Source organism: Schistosoma haematobium, chromosome ZW (assembly GCF_000699445.3).
Source record: "Schistosoma haematobium chromosome ZW, whole genome shotgun sequence".
In the NCBI taxonomy this organism is placed as follows: domain Eukaryota; kingdom Metazoa; phylum Platyhelminthes; class Trematoda; order Strigeidida; family Schistosomatidae; genus Schistosoma; species Schistosoma haematobium.
The window spans coordinates 64,784,248-64,800,455 of record NC_067195.1 but is presented as its reverse complement, the minus strand read 5'-3'; the positions used below and the strand labels follow the sequence as shown (position 1 = coordinate 64,800,455).

Below are 16,208 nucleotides of genomic sequence, written 5' to 3'. Positions count from 1 at the left end.
AGAATACGTCAACAAAGCCGAAGAACTACTCGAAGATAAGAGCACATACAAACTGATGGACACAAATCCCGTCAAAAAATTAGACAACCAAATCTCAAAGACTTTAAACAAGCTAGTCAAAGCAGGAGAAATAACAAAACAAGACCAATGGAGAATGAAATCCAGTGGACCAGTACTCCCTCGATTCTACGGCAGGCCCAAAATACACAAACCGAACATTCCACTACGTCCAATAGTAGCACTCCCGGAACGCCAACGTACAATTTGTCAAAAGAAATTTCACGAATACTGAGACATCTAGTAGATTCAGCCAAACACTCCATCAAATCCCCAACACAATTCTTGGACCAAATTAGGGACATTCAAATCAACAACGACGAACTCATGATATCCTTCGACGTAACTGCACTGTTCACCTCAATTGAACCACAGTTAGCAAAAGAAACTATATCCCTACTACTCAACAACGACACAAATCTCACCAAATACACGACGCTTCAAATTCAAAGTCTACTGGAGCTCATCGATTTATGCCTAACAACATATTTTCAATTCAACAACAAAATCTACAAACAAACAAAAGGGACACCAATGGGATCACCAATATCAGGACTGATCGCAGAAGCAGTGATGCAAAGACTAGAAGCCACGATATTACCAGTGATCAAGCCAAAAATTTGGATTCGCTACGCAGACGACACCTTCGTCATCGTCAAAAAGGATGAACTGGAAAACACATACAAACTGATCAACAACGTTTTCAATGACATCAAGTTCACAATGGAACAGGAGTCAAACAACCAACTAGCATTTTTGGATATATTGATCACTAGAACTGATACAGGAAAACTGGAAACTCAAGTATATAGGAAACCAACCCATACAGATCAAATTCTCAACTACAACAGCAACAACCCAAGGGCTCACAAAATCAACTGCGTACACACATTGTTCAAGAGGGCGAGGACACACTGCAGCACACTGGCAGCACGAAGAAATGAAGAGAAATACCTGAAGGACATATTTCAAAAGAACGGCTACCCAATCAACTTTATCAAAAAGCACCAACGGCACACAGCATCACAACCCAAGTCAGGCACAAAAATCAGTAAAAGGATCACCCTACCGTACATACAAGGAATATCAGAAACTGCAACGAGACTGCTGAAAACCTTCGGGATAGGTGTGGCACACAAACCAACAAAATCACTACAATCAATCTTATGCAAACCAAAAGATGAAATAACAAAGGAGAACAAATCAAACATTATCTACAAAATAAACTGTACCAACTGCGACAAACACTACATCGGACAAAGCGGACGTCCCCTCCACCTACGCCTACATGAACATCAATTAGCAGTCAAACGCCATGATATTTCTTCACTTATTTCAATACACGTGGATAACTACGGACACTCATTCGATTGGGAAAATGTAGAAATCTTAGACAGAGGAAACTCCAAAAACACCAGAGAATTTCTAGAAGCCTGGCACTCAGGTCAATCAGCAATCAACAAACATATTGAAATCAATCCAATTTATCAACCAATCAGGAAAACCATGCATAAATATGGGAACAAAAATCAAACCAATGGGAGACACAACCAAAACAAAGAAGTAAACAATGATAAATTTAAGGTCAACAAGAACCAATCAACATCGAGGTGCACAGAACAAGCTGTGAAACACATATGGAGAAATTCGAACACTTCACTTCTATCTGAAGTTTGTGCTGATGATGTCGTTCAGAAGAACGATGAAAGCTCCACGACCAAACCATCCAGCTCAGAGAACAAAACTCCATCAAAATCATCCACCTGAGCTACAAATCTTCTCCACCATCTCAAAATCATATGAGCGTAATACGCTTCTCGTTGTTCGAAAATGGGAGAATTTCGCCAAAAGGCAGGCTTCCACTCGAGAACAACTATATTTTCTCCATGAGTGTCTTCGCCAGCATGTTCTACCAACAAGTGTAAGATATAGACCTCCAATCAACTGCCCATTAGGATGGAGAATAGCTGAGCAAAGTGGAAGAAAAATGGTACACCTAATGATAACGGATGCACACTACAGGATCCGCAAATACCAGCACGTCATAGAGGACCAAAAGATAAAGCTACAAAGGATGCTCACGTCAGAACATTTAGACATCGTGACAACAGCCATCGAGATATCATGCAAACGACACAGAGAACAAAGAAGAAACACCTTAAAGAAAAACTAATCAAGATCTCTAAACCAACCATGGAAGAGAACACAAACAACTGCGTGATCAATCTGTCAAAACAACCACTAACAAATACGGAAGAACACCTGCTCCAAAAAGGATTAAACTACAATACAAGCGACGCCTCAAAGCTGGAGTTCTTCGCAGCACTAGAGTCATCACTCAAAACTTCCGGAATCAGTGAAGAAACACAACAGGAAATAAGGCAAACTATAGTACCGATAACTCAACAGGTGAAAGAAAACAACCAACTAACTCCACAAGAACAAAAGGCCTTGAAAGAACTCAGAAATAGAAAGGATATTGTCATAATACCAGCGGACAAAGGACGCACCACAGTAATCATGGACAAAGAAGAATACGTCAACAAAGCCGAAGAACTACTCGAAGATAAGAGCACATACAAACTGATGGACACAAATCCCGTCAAAAAATTAGACAACCAAATCTCAAAGACTTTAAACAAGCTAGTCAAAGCAGGAGAAATAACAAAACAAGACCAATGGAGAATGAAATCCAGTGGACCAGTACTCCCTCGACTCTACGGCAGGCCCAAAATACACAAACCGAACATTCCACTACGTCCAATAGTAGCACTCCCCGGAACGCCAACGTACAATTTGTCAAAAGAAATTTCACGAATACTGAGACATCTAGTAGATTCAGCCAAACACTCCATCAAATCCCCAACACAATTCTTGGACCAAATTAGGGACATTCAAATCAACAACGACGAACTCATGATATCCTTCGACGTAACTGCACTGTTCACCTCAATTGAACCACAGTTAGCAAAAGAAACTATATCCCTACTACTCAACAACGACACAAATCTCACCAAATACACGACGCTTCAAATTCAAAGTCTACTGGAGCTCATCGATTTATGCCTAACAACATATTTTCAATTCAACAACAAAATCTACAAACAAACAAAAGGGACACCAATGGGATCACCAATATCAGGACTGATCGCAGAAGCAGTGATGCAAAGACTAGAAGCCACGATATTACCAGTGATCAAGCCAAAAATTTGGATTCGCTACGCAGACGACACCTTCGTCATCGTCAAAAAGGATGAACTGGAAAACACATACAAACTGATCAACAACGTTTTCAATGACATCAAGTTCACAATGGAACAGGAGTCAAACAACCAACTAGCATTTTTGGATATATTGATCACTAGAACTGATACAGGAAAACTGGAAACTCAAGTATATAGGAAACCAACCCATACAGATCAAATTCTCAACTACAACAGCAACAACCCAAGGGCTCACAAAATCAACTGCGTACACACATTGTTCAAGAGGGCGAGGACACACTGCAGCACACTGGCAGCACGAAGAAATGAAGAGAAATACCTGAAGGACATATTTCAAAAGAACGGCTACCCAATCAACTTTATCAAAAAGCACCAACGGCACACAGCATCACAACCCAAGTCAGGCACAAAAATCAGTAAAAGGATCACCCTACCGTACATACAAGGAATATCAGAAACTGCAACGAGACTGCTGAAAACCTTCGGGATAGGTGTGGCACACAAACCAACAAAATCACTACAATCAATCTTATGCAAACCAAAAGATGAAATAACAAAGGAGAACAAATCAAACATTATCTACAAAATAAACTGTACCAACTGCGACAAACACTACATCGGACAAAGCGGACGTCCCCTCCACCTACGCCTACATGAACATCAATTAGCAGTCAAACGCCATGATATTTCTTCACTTATTTCAATACACGTGGATAACTACGGACACTCATTCGATTGGGAAAATGTAGAAATCTTAGACAGAGGAAACTCCAAAAACACCAGAGAATTTCTAGAAGCCTGGCACTCAGGTCAATCAGCAATCAACAAACATATTGAAATCAATCCAATTTATCAACCAATCAGGAAAACCATGCATAAATATGGGAACAAAAATCAAACCAATGGGAGACACAACCAAAACAAAGAAGTAAACAATGATAAATTTAAGGTCAACAAGAACCAATCAACATCGAGGTGCACAGAACAAGCTGTGAAACACATATGGAGAAATTCGAACACTTCACTTCTATCTGAAGTTTGTGCTGATGATGTCGTTCAGAAGAACGATGAAAGCTCCACGACCAAACCATCCAGCTCAGAGAACATAACTCCATCAAAAACATTTGTTTAATTTTGGTCTGAAAAGTACTTTATAATGGATAGTTACTTAATATAAGGTCAGAAACAGTAACTCCAACTTTTACAGTAATAGCGCTAATATATAACTATGAGAGTCAAAATAAACCATTTTTGTTTTTGTTAATATACAAATGTACAAAGACTTGGATAAGTGTGAATCTACGGAAAATGGATTTGTAAATTAACCTAAATGCAGAAAATAATTCAAAGTAGCATTTAATAGAAACATTTTAACGATCTTTTCAATTCATAAGCTACAGAGGTAAATAAAGGATCATATTTAACAGATTAGAACCACATTGGTCGATATTTAAAAAAACCCAGAGGAAACAGTAAGTTTGTGTTTAGAGAAGTCAGCACAACACTGGTTATTTCAAATGAAAAGTTGTCAACAGCTTCGTTTTCGATAAAAGATTGTTATTACTCTAGGCTAAGCTGCGTATTAAATTGTGTACTGAATGTAGTAAGTAAGTGAATATTCAAATAAGATGAACATTCACATTCTTCTTCAGATTCATTTGAAAAATATGCAATATCAACGAAGAAACTTTATTATATTACATATAATCATTAAATTGTTGGTGACATTATTTTTATAATTAAACACACTTCAAATGCACTAATCTAGATTCATTTTTAATTAATTTTGGGTACTTCAAATCTACCACGAAATTAAACGCATATCATAATTTTGTTAAAGCATTGCCGTTATTAATTGTGAAAGCTGTATATCACTACTCAGAAATTATCATTACCAAATACAGATAAATGACATGAAATGTTGAATATAACTGATACTAATTAATTTTTCTTTATCCAAAGAAATCCTAAAATTTTATTTGATATACTGGCTAGCCTCATAATTAATAGGAATTTCAGTTATTCGCAGAATTTACCTAAGGATTAGACGAGAGAAAGACCACACTAGTCATATAGGGATGCGTTATCAAGAATGTACGTCAGTTGCTTTATTAGTAGGAAGCTATTTAGTTTTAACTTAATATAATGATGAATAAAAGACTAACTGGGACGAAAATCTTGATCATGAAATATAATCAGTGTAACAGTAGACATACTGATCAGTCTTATTACCAATAGTTTTAAAGCTCACGACGTCAAATATGCTAGATCGTTACCAGTATGCTAAGTACTGATTCAACAACAAATAACCTATTGACATAGATGTTCCTTCTGTCGTTATAGAATCAAGGTCTAGTAAATTCATAGAATGTTTATCTTATTACTTTTCTATCAATAAATAGTCTAATCATCTATTTTAACAACTGCAGATTAATTCAGCTTTCAGTTTATCTCAATTTGTTTTACAAGTAATCATTTGGTAATAATTATAAATTAGTTTTACAAGTAATCTCTCCCATTTTTTTCGATTAAATTCTTATTCCTAAATTTCCTCATTTTCTTGCAATGATCTTTAGATATAAAGACAAATTCCCTCATTTCTATTAGTTAGTTTAAATTCATAGCAAACGAAGTTCATGAACACCTGTCTTTAAAAATGATGAAGTAACCGACTAATTGAAATGAATACTTTTCAAAACTATGTACGACAACAAACAGTATAATTTAGTAAAGTATTCATCTAGTAACTGCCACATTGAGATTGCTTACATTTCATACATACTTAGACGTTGTTCGTTGACAAAGACATTTGTTTTCCCACTCATAATCCTGTTGTAGAATTCGACTGTAAGTCAATAAAGTAATACCATTTATTGTCATACTGCAAGAAGTCATATAGTGCCAAAAATTCAGACTCACAAGTGCAGTCAGTCAATACTTCGTACTTGCTACAGTTAATGAGGAGAGGAACAATAACGTTTTATTGCTAAAAGACGATTATAAAGAAGTAGTTGGTAGATCATTACATATTATTCTCTTATAAGTCATATAATAAAATATATTGATATTGTACTTAGCAATCTAAGGATGGTAATCAGCTAAAGTTCTTTCTTATAAGTGATAGATTAGGTTCTACAGTTAAATCAAATGACCAGCAGATATCTACCTACCTGTAATATTTATTTGGAACTATTTAAATTTAAGTGTGTTTAAAGACGTTCGAATATAGCATTATTCAAAGTTCTTCTTGAGATTGATTTTTTTACTTATCTCATAGGTCTAAAGTAACTAATATACAACAACATTTTAACGGATGGTAAGCATTGTTCATTTCATTATAAATAACAATAATAGACTGATTATTAATGTACTAATACTGTTGTTTGACTATCACCTGTGTGTACGCAACATTTCTTGGTTCATCTATCAAACAGACATCTGTATTCTTATGTGTAAGTTGACAAATAAGACTGATTTAATATCTAGGTTATGTTCATATAAGACTTGTTTGGTTGTCAGGAGCTTAAAATCTTCCCAAGGATAAACAAATCATTTCACAGTTTCTCTCTCTCTCTCAAAATCTGAAGAGAACTGAACGTGCAGTATATCCTGTCTTACTACAATTTTATTATGAAAAGAATAATCACAAACCAGATAATTAGGTTCTGTTTTTTTTATAAAAAAAAAACAATGCGCAGGATATAATTTATAAGATTTGGTTGCATTTTGCCAAACAAAATAATATGTGATAATACTAATACAAATTGGGCGACAGAAAGACGGAGAGATAGACAGGAGCAAAAGGTTTTTCGATCATATATCTAATTGATTAGTTATTCATACTAGAAATCGAAATAGATAATTGGGAGATTTTATCATGACATTACTGATTACTGAAAGTACAAATTTACGAAGAAACTGATAAAAAAATTAGAGTAGGTAAAATTAATTAACACATCTAAATGACTTCTTGAAATATCTAATCTAAAACACAAGAGCTTACACATGCTTTACATCCAATGAACATAATCAGCTTAATACGACAAACGTTTCACATAATATAGTTAGTAATGAAACGCAAGATCTTTATTCCCACTAACTTTGCAACTAACGAAAAATGTGAATTTATTCCCTGTATCTTGAGTAGAATAATCGTTTTTATTGATTATTAGGAACCAGGAATTATATAAAAATTTCAGCTCTTTATGTTTCTTATTATCAAAATTGTCCAACCTGAGAGCAGATTTATGCGTATATCAATCACATTTGTTGTATGATAACAATCTTTCAATTTTTATACTCATGTCATAGCATAAAGAAATATTTACCCTTTCTTGGTAAGCATAATAAACTATATCTGACAGGACCTCTGTACATAATACTCGTCCAGTTTTAATTTGTCGTAAAGCGCAGTTTTGTTTAGTCAATCTTAGTCTCCAGCTTCACATTAATAAGAGCGAAAACAAAAGAATGACCATCAAAAAGGCCCACATGAACAAGAGAGACAATCGAAATGAGGAACAACATTTTTGGATCTTGGAGTCTGTACGAACAATCAAAAACGTAATTTTCTAAATGTCTAATAAACAGTCTACTTTCAACAAATGGTGTAATTTTTCAATTTTGGTAACAACGTTTTATTCTTATCAACCCAGTCATGTTATCTCGTACATCTATTTGAAACAACTAAATGATAATCTATTTAGATAGATGTTTTAAAAGTGTTTCAGTAATGTTTGGTGAATTTCAGGTTTAGTGAGTCTTAAATGCCGAAAATGCCTTTCTTTTGAAATTAAGATAATTGTATACGACATTCATCATTACCTGTATTCCCCTTCACATTGACCTTTGTGCTCTCCGGTGAAAATTAATGAAATTTCGTTCAGTAGATTGTTGACATCCATAGTAATAAGAGTCAAATAACTAGATTTTATTTAATATTATTGGTATTAAGTAGATGAGCAAGACAAATTTTATGGAATTACTATTATTTATATGTCAAATAATCATTTATTTAAATTCAAACAATACTCAGATTTACGCGTGAGATGCAAAAACATTTAAACAGTTTTTTAAAACTAGTTAACTTAAATTATAGATACAATAACATTACAACAATATCTTATAAATCATTCCGCTGCAGAGCTGTTAGTGGTTCATCATTTCAAACTCGAGCTGTGTATTTAAAAGCGTCACATGAAAGCTGTCATCATACCATGACTTCAACACCTAGTTTTTCATATATAATCAAGTGGTTATGGATACTTTAAGGTTTTCAAATTTTAATAGTGTACCAGGAAAACGAAGATTATCAGGACTATGTAATATATATACAGCCATTTCGTTCTATTTTATGTTTTGCAGAAAAGAGAAAGACGAAACGTGACAAATACAAAAGTAAAAAAATACCAAATGTAGCTAAGTAAGAACATGCCTTTATTTACGCATACATGAAAACAGAATGGTCAAAAAGCTACATGATTTTTTACTACTGATATTATTGCACGTCGACAGTTATAGATAAGCATTTGTCTGAATAGGCGTCAAAATGTTAAGCAGAGAAAATTCTAAGAATATCTTATAAGCATGGCATTTAGACTAATCTACATTAATCCTTTCACCGGCTCATGCGTAAAAAGTCAAACATCATCGAATCCAGAGGTCAGCCAAACAAGATAGCCTACAGAAATACCAGAACAAATGAAGATGACGAAATCTGCGAAGAAAACCATGCTAAGACAAGATCATTCGAACAAATTAGTTTAAAGCTTGTGGAATAACCAAAATTTTCACTACCACATGAATTACGTGCCGATGAATTTTTCCAGAATGACAATGAAGGACTCCCAACTAAGCCACTGAATTCAGAGAACAGGTGAACATCAAAAGTATCCATCTGAGCTTCAAATCTTCCCCTCAATCTCAGATTCCTATTTACATGAAAATAAATTGTTGGCTCGACTAGGATAGTAATCAACACTTAGATCTAGCATGTAATATAAAAGATAAGTCTCATATAATATTTTGTATCATTCCTGAGTTTCATTGACTATTGGTCATATTTGTGAAACAATTATTCTTATTATTCTTATCGTTGTGAAATATTATTATGAACATGAGCCTCCTACTGTACACACAAATTAAATGCAAACAACGTAACTTTACCACTACTAATAAACATCTACACTTTCAGTCACACTAGTCAGTATTTCGCCTACTCATTCTGTGATAATAAGATTTCAGTGATAAGAAATTGCATCTCAAGTGTTCACTTACCCCAGCAATGTTCTTCCGTCATAATAAACTTTTGTCTCCTAGCCCGATGTTTAGCCGTATCGTAACACTGCAAAACTTCGATAACGAGCTCTGGGTTTTGCTCACGCTCTTGAAATGATATATTAGCGGCATGTAACCATTCCAACCACTCCTCAGGCATTCCCTGGAAGAAAAAACTTATTAAGTGGGTAGTCCACTTTACTAATTCATTGAGAAACTATGGTTAACATTCAGATGTAAAAAAATTTAAATGTTTCTGCAAAACTTATTAAGAATATGTATAACATATAACTGGACATTTAAAAGTTATTACATGCATTCAAAAAGCCACAGTAAAACAATCAAAAGGAATGCACTTCTGATATTGATAAAAGCAAATAAAATACCGTGTTTCCGTTTTGTAGATATTCCTTTCCTTACAATCAATTAAAAAGAGTCAGTGCCCTTTACATTGGGGCAGTATTTATCGAAGTTAAAAAATAGAGATTTTTTCTGTTTTATTATGGTCTTCACTATAGATGCACATATGTTTGGATACAATTAAAAATTAGAAAGAAAGGTATAGACGCCTTCTCACGTACAGAACTTCCACAGCTAAACCGAAGGTTAAATTCCTGCTACATAGGTCGTGTAGCTAGCGCTTCACTTCTAAATCGCTGAAATAAAGCCCAACAATCGAACCGGCCAACTTCAGTTGGGTTGTGAAACAACGTAACAGTTGTCTAATATCATTGCCAAACTCCGATAACCACAAATTCTCACTTAAACCAAGTTGGTTCACCTCAAAGTAAATCACTTGTGGGTGCACTATTGTATTTTTTCCAAGAGGTTTAGGCCATATTAGATCGATTTGCATGTGGTGTTTGAAGCTATATCAACAGGAGTTTGTGAGTGAGCTTTGTTGAGTAATCACTTACTACTGTAAAGCAATTTGCACTGAAACCAAAGCTAACGACATCGTAACAAATACGACATATAAGTTAAACTAATTTCTATGAAACCTCGTAACAAAATTTCATCAAATTTATTTGCTTGCATTGATCACAAGAAAAGTAAATGAAATTTTCTTAGGACACTATTGATCGAAGTTTCCGTAGACGGCCCATCACATTTCGATGTCAAACAGAGTGAATTATAGAATATTGTACTTGCATGGTATGGAATGCCATGGGATATGCCATATAGAATAAAATGAAATGAAAAACACGAACTTGTCTTCATTCATACTTTTAGATGCAGACATACATTAAGCTCAAGACGAAAGTACATTAAGACCGAAGAAAGAGAGTCAAACAACCACTAATCAAAACCAATATAAAATTTATCAATGGTCAGAATTATCTGGAAAACCAGATGAAACTAAAAAGCAATAATAAAGTGTTTTCTCATTCAATAAACTATCTAAAATGTGCGCACGCCAACTCAGTGTCGGTTCAGTAAAGTTTCTTATCCTTTTGATGTGAATAACTAAAACTCCAAGCACCAAAGCATGACCGATCAAAGTTGTTAGATTTTCCCGTCTAGGAAATATCTGTTAGTGATCTTGATAGCTATCTACATGAGTAGTCTTGTCTGTTTTAACTTATTGTTGAAGTTTTAGGATAGTTTATTATAAAAGAACAGATGAATAACAGTTGTACAGTTAAATTTCAATTAAACCTATTGATCATAAATACAGAACACTAGGAGCCAACGGATGCAACAATAAAAATACAAATGAACTGGTAAATTTATTTTCATTTTTTCATTTTTTCAGAAACTTACTCTGAATTCTCCGGTATTTTCATCATAGACCACGTGTAGTTCATGACTAACACATAACGGAGAAGAAATTTTCGGATCACTAGTCAGTTTAGGTAACCTGAATAATCTAACTACAATAAAGTGAAATTAGTTTGCTTAAATATGTGACCAGAAGTTAACGAACTTAAAAATCAACGAAAATTATATATATTTCCATCTAAATAGTCGTTTATGCACGTCCAAGGAAGCTATATAGGATTCAAGCAATGAAGGATATTTTATTATGTCTCTTTTTATACAGTATATACAACAATCAGGACTATCCGTGACCCATAAACTAATGTATTTAATCGCTTGAACCAAAGTACATATAGTTTGCATAGAATGGTTGTCAAAGGATAGCAATATTGAGTTTTGAATTTTAATTCAGTGATTGGTTTTAAATCTGTAGTCCGGTTATCCAAACTTCTAAGAATCAATTTCTGGATCACATTCCAACCTTCAAGATGCAGAAGTGAGACCATATAAATGGAAAGATTTGGTAGACGTAACTTAGACAGGTATGAAGCCCGTTTTGGGATTTTCTTTCTACTTACTAATTTATCAAAAATTTCCAACGAATACGAAGACAGCTTAGGGCTTCAACATCATTAACAAACAGCAATTATAGTAGAATATAGGGTCATTAACGATGCTTGCCTTTGGTATTTTTGATAGAGTACATTTATGTTTTATCCATGAACAGAGTAAAGCTTAAAGCAAACTAATACAATCAATTTTAATTCATCTTTTCTAATTAAAGACAGCCGATTTTTAGTATTGCATAATTTATTCTATCCCTTACACGGAAAGTTTTTATTAACATTTCGCTGCCTAAATGCAGGTGAAATAGTATTATAAACAACGGAATAAACGCTCTTCTAACTTTCTCGAAAATTTTCAAAAGTACTTTCATACTATTAGTCCGCCTCGTTTCAATTGAAAACGATAACGTTTCTCGGGTTCCGAATTTCTCCCTGAATAACTAAAGGCATTTTTCCTGGTGGATAAAATGGTTGTAAATAATATAGCTACGTTACATCACTTGCAGTAATAAAGATATCACATTTCTTGACTAATAAAATTCAGTCACTGGTCATATGTGACAACACCGGTATTTTAACAGAGAATTAGTTGACCTAAATATTCCAGAAGCGAGACGCTTAACTAGAGAACTATAGAAAACCAGCAGGCTTCCAAAATAACAGTATTGATACATAAAATCGTTCTAATTGCCTCAGAGCACATGATATTAAGTAACATATGGTAAGATGTGTAGGAAAATCTAACCAGCAAAAATATTTAGACGGAGCCTGTTAATATTTCAAGACAACCGTTCGCGGTTTCTATATTTCACAATTACATTACTTTCATGCAAAGCTTTTGCTGGGCTATTGTAGCTTCGGATAGCGTTTTGAAACGTTTCTCATATCATTTATTTGTTGATGAGATAATTTTCAAAGACAGTTATGTTCCTGTTTTTAGGCCTACAGCATTTATGCTAGAAATAAAAAGATTTTAAGAGTTGTACACGAGCATTATTTAACGAAATAAGCTAGATATTGTCATGTAAAACCACAATAGGGAAAAATGCAATGATATGATATGAAATTACTTCTGCTTCTTCCGGCTTTCTTTGGCAGATCTGGGAGTGGTTTTTTGGGTGCAACCTTCAAGGGATGTCGATGCCTAGAATTATTGAGCATGAATGTATCAGACTTAACTTACATAGTGCTGGAAGATCGAACTGGTGGTTCGGGTGGTGTGCAGCTATGAGATAGACTTAAATCCTGGGCATGATATAGACATATAAATTGAAAATACATACCTCTTCCATAATAGCTTCCAATTACGAAAACATTTCTTTTTCCCATGAGTTTAGGGATATAATTGGCTCTGTAACCTGAATAAATAAACGTGAGTTTGATGGAAACGTTCGAAAATGGGCAGACTAAGTTTAGGTAAATGTTCTGTTTACCAAAATGAGTTTTGATAACAGAACTTATAACCATCCGTTACCCAATAAATCTATAATTAAGCTACTTTAACCTGATGGATATCATATGCTTTGTCAGAGCTATTCGATAATTACTTTAACTATGGTAAGGTTTTGCTTGACCGCGTCATAGTGATGCAGTGTCAGGTAGAAATAGGATGTAGAACTTTCATAGTTATTATAATTTGCATACTACTTCGAGAACCCACTCCAACTATTCTTGAAAGGCTGTTAACTAAAATTGTGGTTAGTAAGGGAAAAGTTTCCCTAAATATTATAACAGAAGCTTTAAGTAAACTACTTTCAGTATCTATTCGCTCTTATTTCAAGCACAAACGACTAATAAAAACCTATTTTTAAGTTTTGGACAAAGAACAATACGAATGGAAAGGGTTTTTATACTTCATGTGCGTCAACGACGCTCAGCCAAATTAAATTAGATGATGAAGAGTTCCAAAATATGCTAGCTACGTATTTTTAAATAGATAGACCGAAAGCCAAGAAAGTAGAATGAAATGTCAAACTTTTTGTCATTAGTTTTGATATCAGCTCAATAAGAATCATTAACATTCCAGATGAAACATTCTTAGTAGTCAATGTTGAAGTACAAGATATCGAAAACAAATTATGGCTAATTTTAACCTCATACAATTCTAGGTAAAAACCTAAATAAATTTAAAGATGTGAAAAATATGATTTTTATTCTCGAACATAAAGTCACATTACTACCTTACAGTCGTACAGTCACTTCCAGATACTTTTAGTAAGCTGACTTTTCATTGTCGTTTAAGCTCATTTATTCAAATAAACAAGGCGACATGATAGAAACTTGCACAAAGATTCTTGGTCCGAATCACCGGGCACCAAGGAACCCGAGAACAACAGACAACGGCGGTAACCAAGGGAGTTTAATAAAAAGAGGAAGTTAATTATGTGATATGGAACAAAAAGCAAAGAGTAATAAAGGATTCATATTCTTGAAAACATCATTCACAAAATTTTCTGTGGTTTTTGTTTTACATCTTTTCATCCCAAATATTCAGACGCCGAGCTCTAACTCAAGTATTTAACCACAAATCAGTAGATCTATCGATTTCTTCCATACTTTGACTGACTTACATTTGGCTATATCCCACAATAGTGGCAGTGTAAAACAATCCAACACGTGATATAACGTTTGTTTATAGAGCATTCACAATCAGTAAAACATGATCAAAATGAGGTAGTTGGCATATCCAATCTATTTATAAATCCCAACAGAATAGACAACTCTAATGTATCAAAATTGCTACAATTTTAAGATATTCTTAGCAGATCATAACTAAGTTATATGGGACGGTAACCTTCAGCTATTAAACCTCTTGTTTATACATTTCTCCGTCCACTTCAGTTTTGGCAGCCAAGTGATTTTATTGGTCCTCACAATTAGATTGTGACTGGTACCAGAGCAATCGGTGAATGGGTTATTTTAAAGTTAAGCTTCAAAATTAACTTATACCAACTTGCTAATTGACATACACAGGATATTAAGAGATGATGCTTATTAAGTGTGGGTACAGATAAACGTTACTTATTGTCTTAAAATTCACCACAAACCAAATTTATATAGAGTAACAATGGGTTTCACGGCGAAAAAGATGTCAAATGGAAAAAATCATATGAAATCAAGACTTAAAGTGTTGTTGGAACTTTATATATTCAAGGACGAGTAGTATCCCTGAGGTTGAATTTCATATGTATTGTTAATTAATAACTTGATACAGACGGATATTAGATTTAACTGACTAACACCCGACAAAAAGTATAATTTTGGATAAAAGCAAATAATTCTTCTTCCCAATGTTAATCGTAAAATATACAAACAATGCCACTAGGGCGAGACTTCATCTAACTTTTATATAAATGCACTTATTCGGCATATTCTCTCCAGACAGTAAAAAGATTTTGATAACTCTTATTTTTTTCGTCTCTTTCCAGGTAAATCCTTTAATACACTTCTTAAGTAAAACTAACAGCGTGTTGGTAAGAAAATTGTCCATTTGGCAAAGTAGATGTGTAACGATGGGCACGTGAATGGCAGTTCAAAAGAACTTTTTATGAAGCATGAGTGGCGTTTCAGATAGTCGGTCTGCTCATTCCTATGAAGAAATTAGACTTTTTCTGTTGCTAAAGAATTTCGAATGTTTCGCACTTAATGTGAGGTGCACTTTTCAACTTCATAGAAATTTAATCAACCTTTAGGATGGCCACAAACAAAAGCCACCGACTAAGGTGATTCACATTAAGGCCAACGTACGAAATGGCCTTAACAATATGGATTATTTAAGACCGTTATCATAGGCGTTCTTTGAAGCAAGGATCGATAAGTTTTGGTGAATCGGTTTTACAATCAAATCTATAGAATAATATATAATAAGACCAATCTTAAAAACGCACCAGAGTAGAATGAAGACAGAATGGTGTCAGAATAATTTGTTGTACGACAACACGTAATCTCATCTTAATTTCAAACTGAGAGCTTCTGTCGTACTTTGCAAGTTCAGTTGTTTGGACTTACTACAACAATAGCTTCGCCAACATACACTATGTGAACGATATATACAAAATGAAATTCATTAGTCATGAATATTTTCCTTGAGCTATCGGCACTGCTGATAGCGAAATTGAAGGTCTAGGTTAATTTTTTGAGGACAAAAGGCCTGAGAATTGTTTTTGCATCTTTCAGGTTTGTTTTGGGGGCCTGTATGGCCAGTGAAATGGCACTGCGCCCTAGCCAAATCATCCATCGGTTGGGTCACTGAATTTCGAACAGTCTATCGTTCCCCGTAGGATTAAGGACAACCAACGCGCATTAATTAATCGTACGCCATGGA

At 34.3% G+C, this 16,208-nt stretch overlaps 1 protein-coding gene across 1 annotated transcript in view; it reads right to left on the bottom strand.

Annotated features, from left to right (window-relative positions):
* PAK3_1 (Serine/threonine-protein kinase PAK 3) overlaps positions 1-15,857 on the bottom strand; it is a 65,477-nt gene extending 49,620 nt beyond the window's left edge. The window contains exons 1-6 of the mRNA XM_051212037.1: positions 15,772-15,857; positions 13,168-13,242; positions 13,068-13,129; positions 12,955-13,028; positions 11,322-11,431; positions 9,558-9,720 (exon numbers count right to left, since the gene is read on the bottom strand). Of these exons, the coding sequence (XP_051072178.1) occupies positions 9,558-9,720; positions 11,322-11,431; positions 12,955-13,028; positions 13,068-13,129; positions 13,168-13,176 (418 nt within the window). The 5' untranslated portion in view covers positions 13,177-13,242; positions 15,772-15,857. The remainder of the gene's footprint in view (positions 1-9,557; positions 9,721-11,321; positions 11,432-12,954; positions 13,029-13,067; positions 13,130-13,167; positions 13,243-15,771) is intronic.
* Positions 15,858-16,208: the final 351 nt, after the last annotated feature.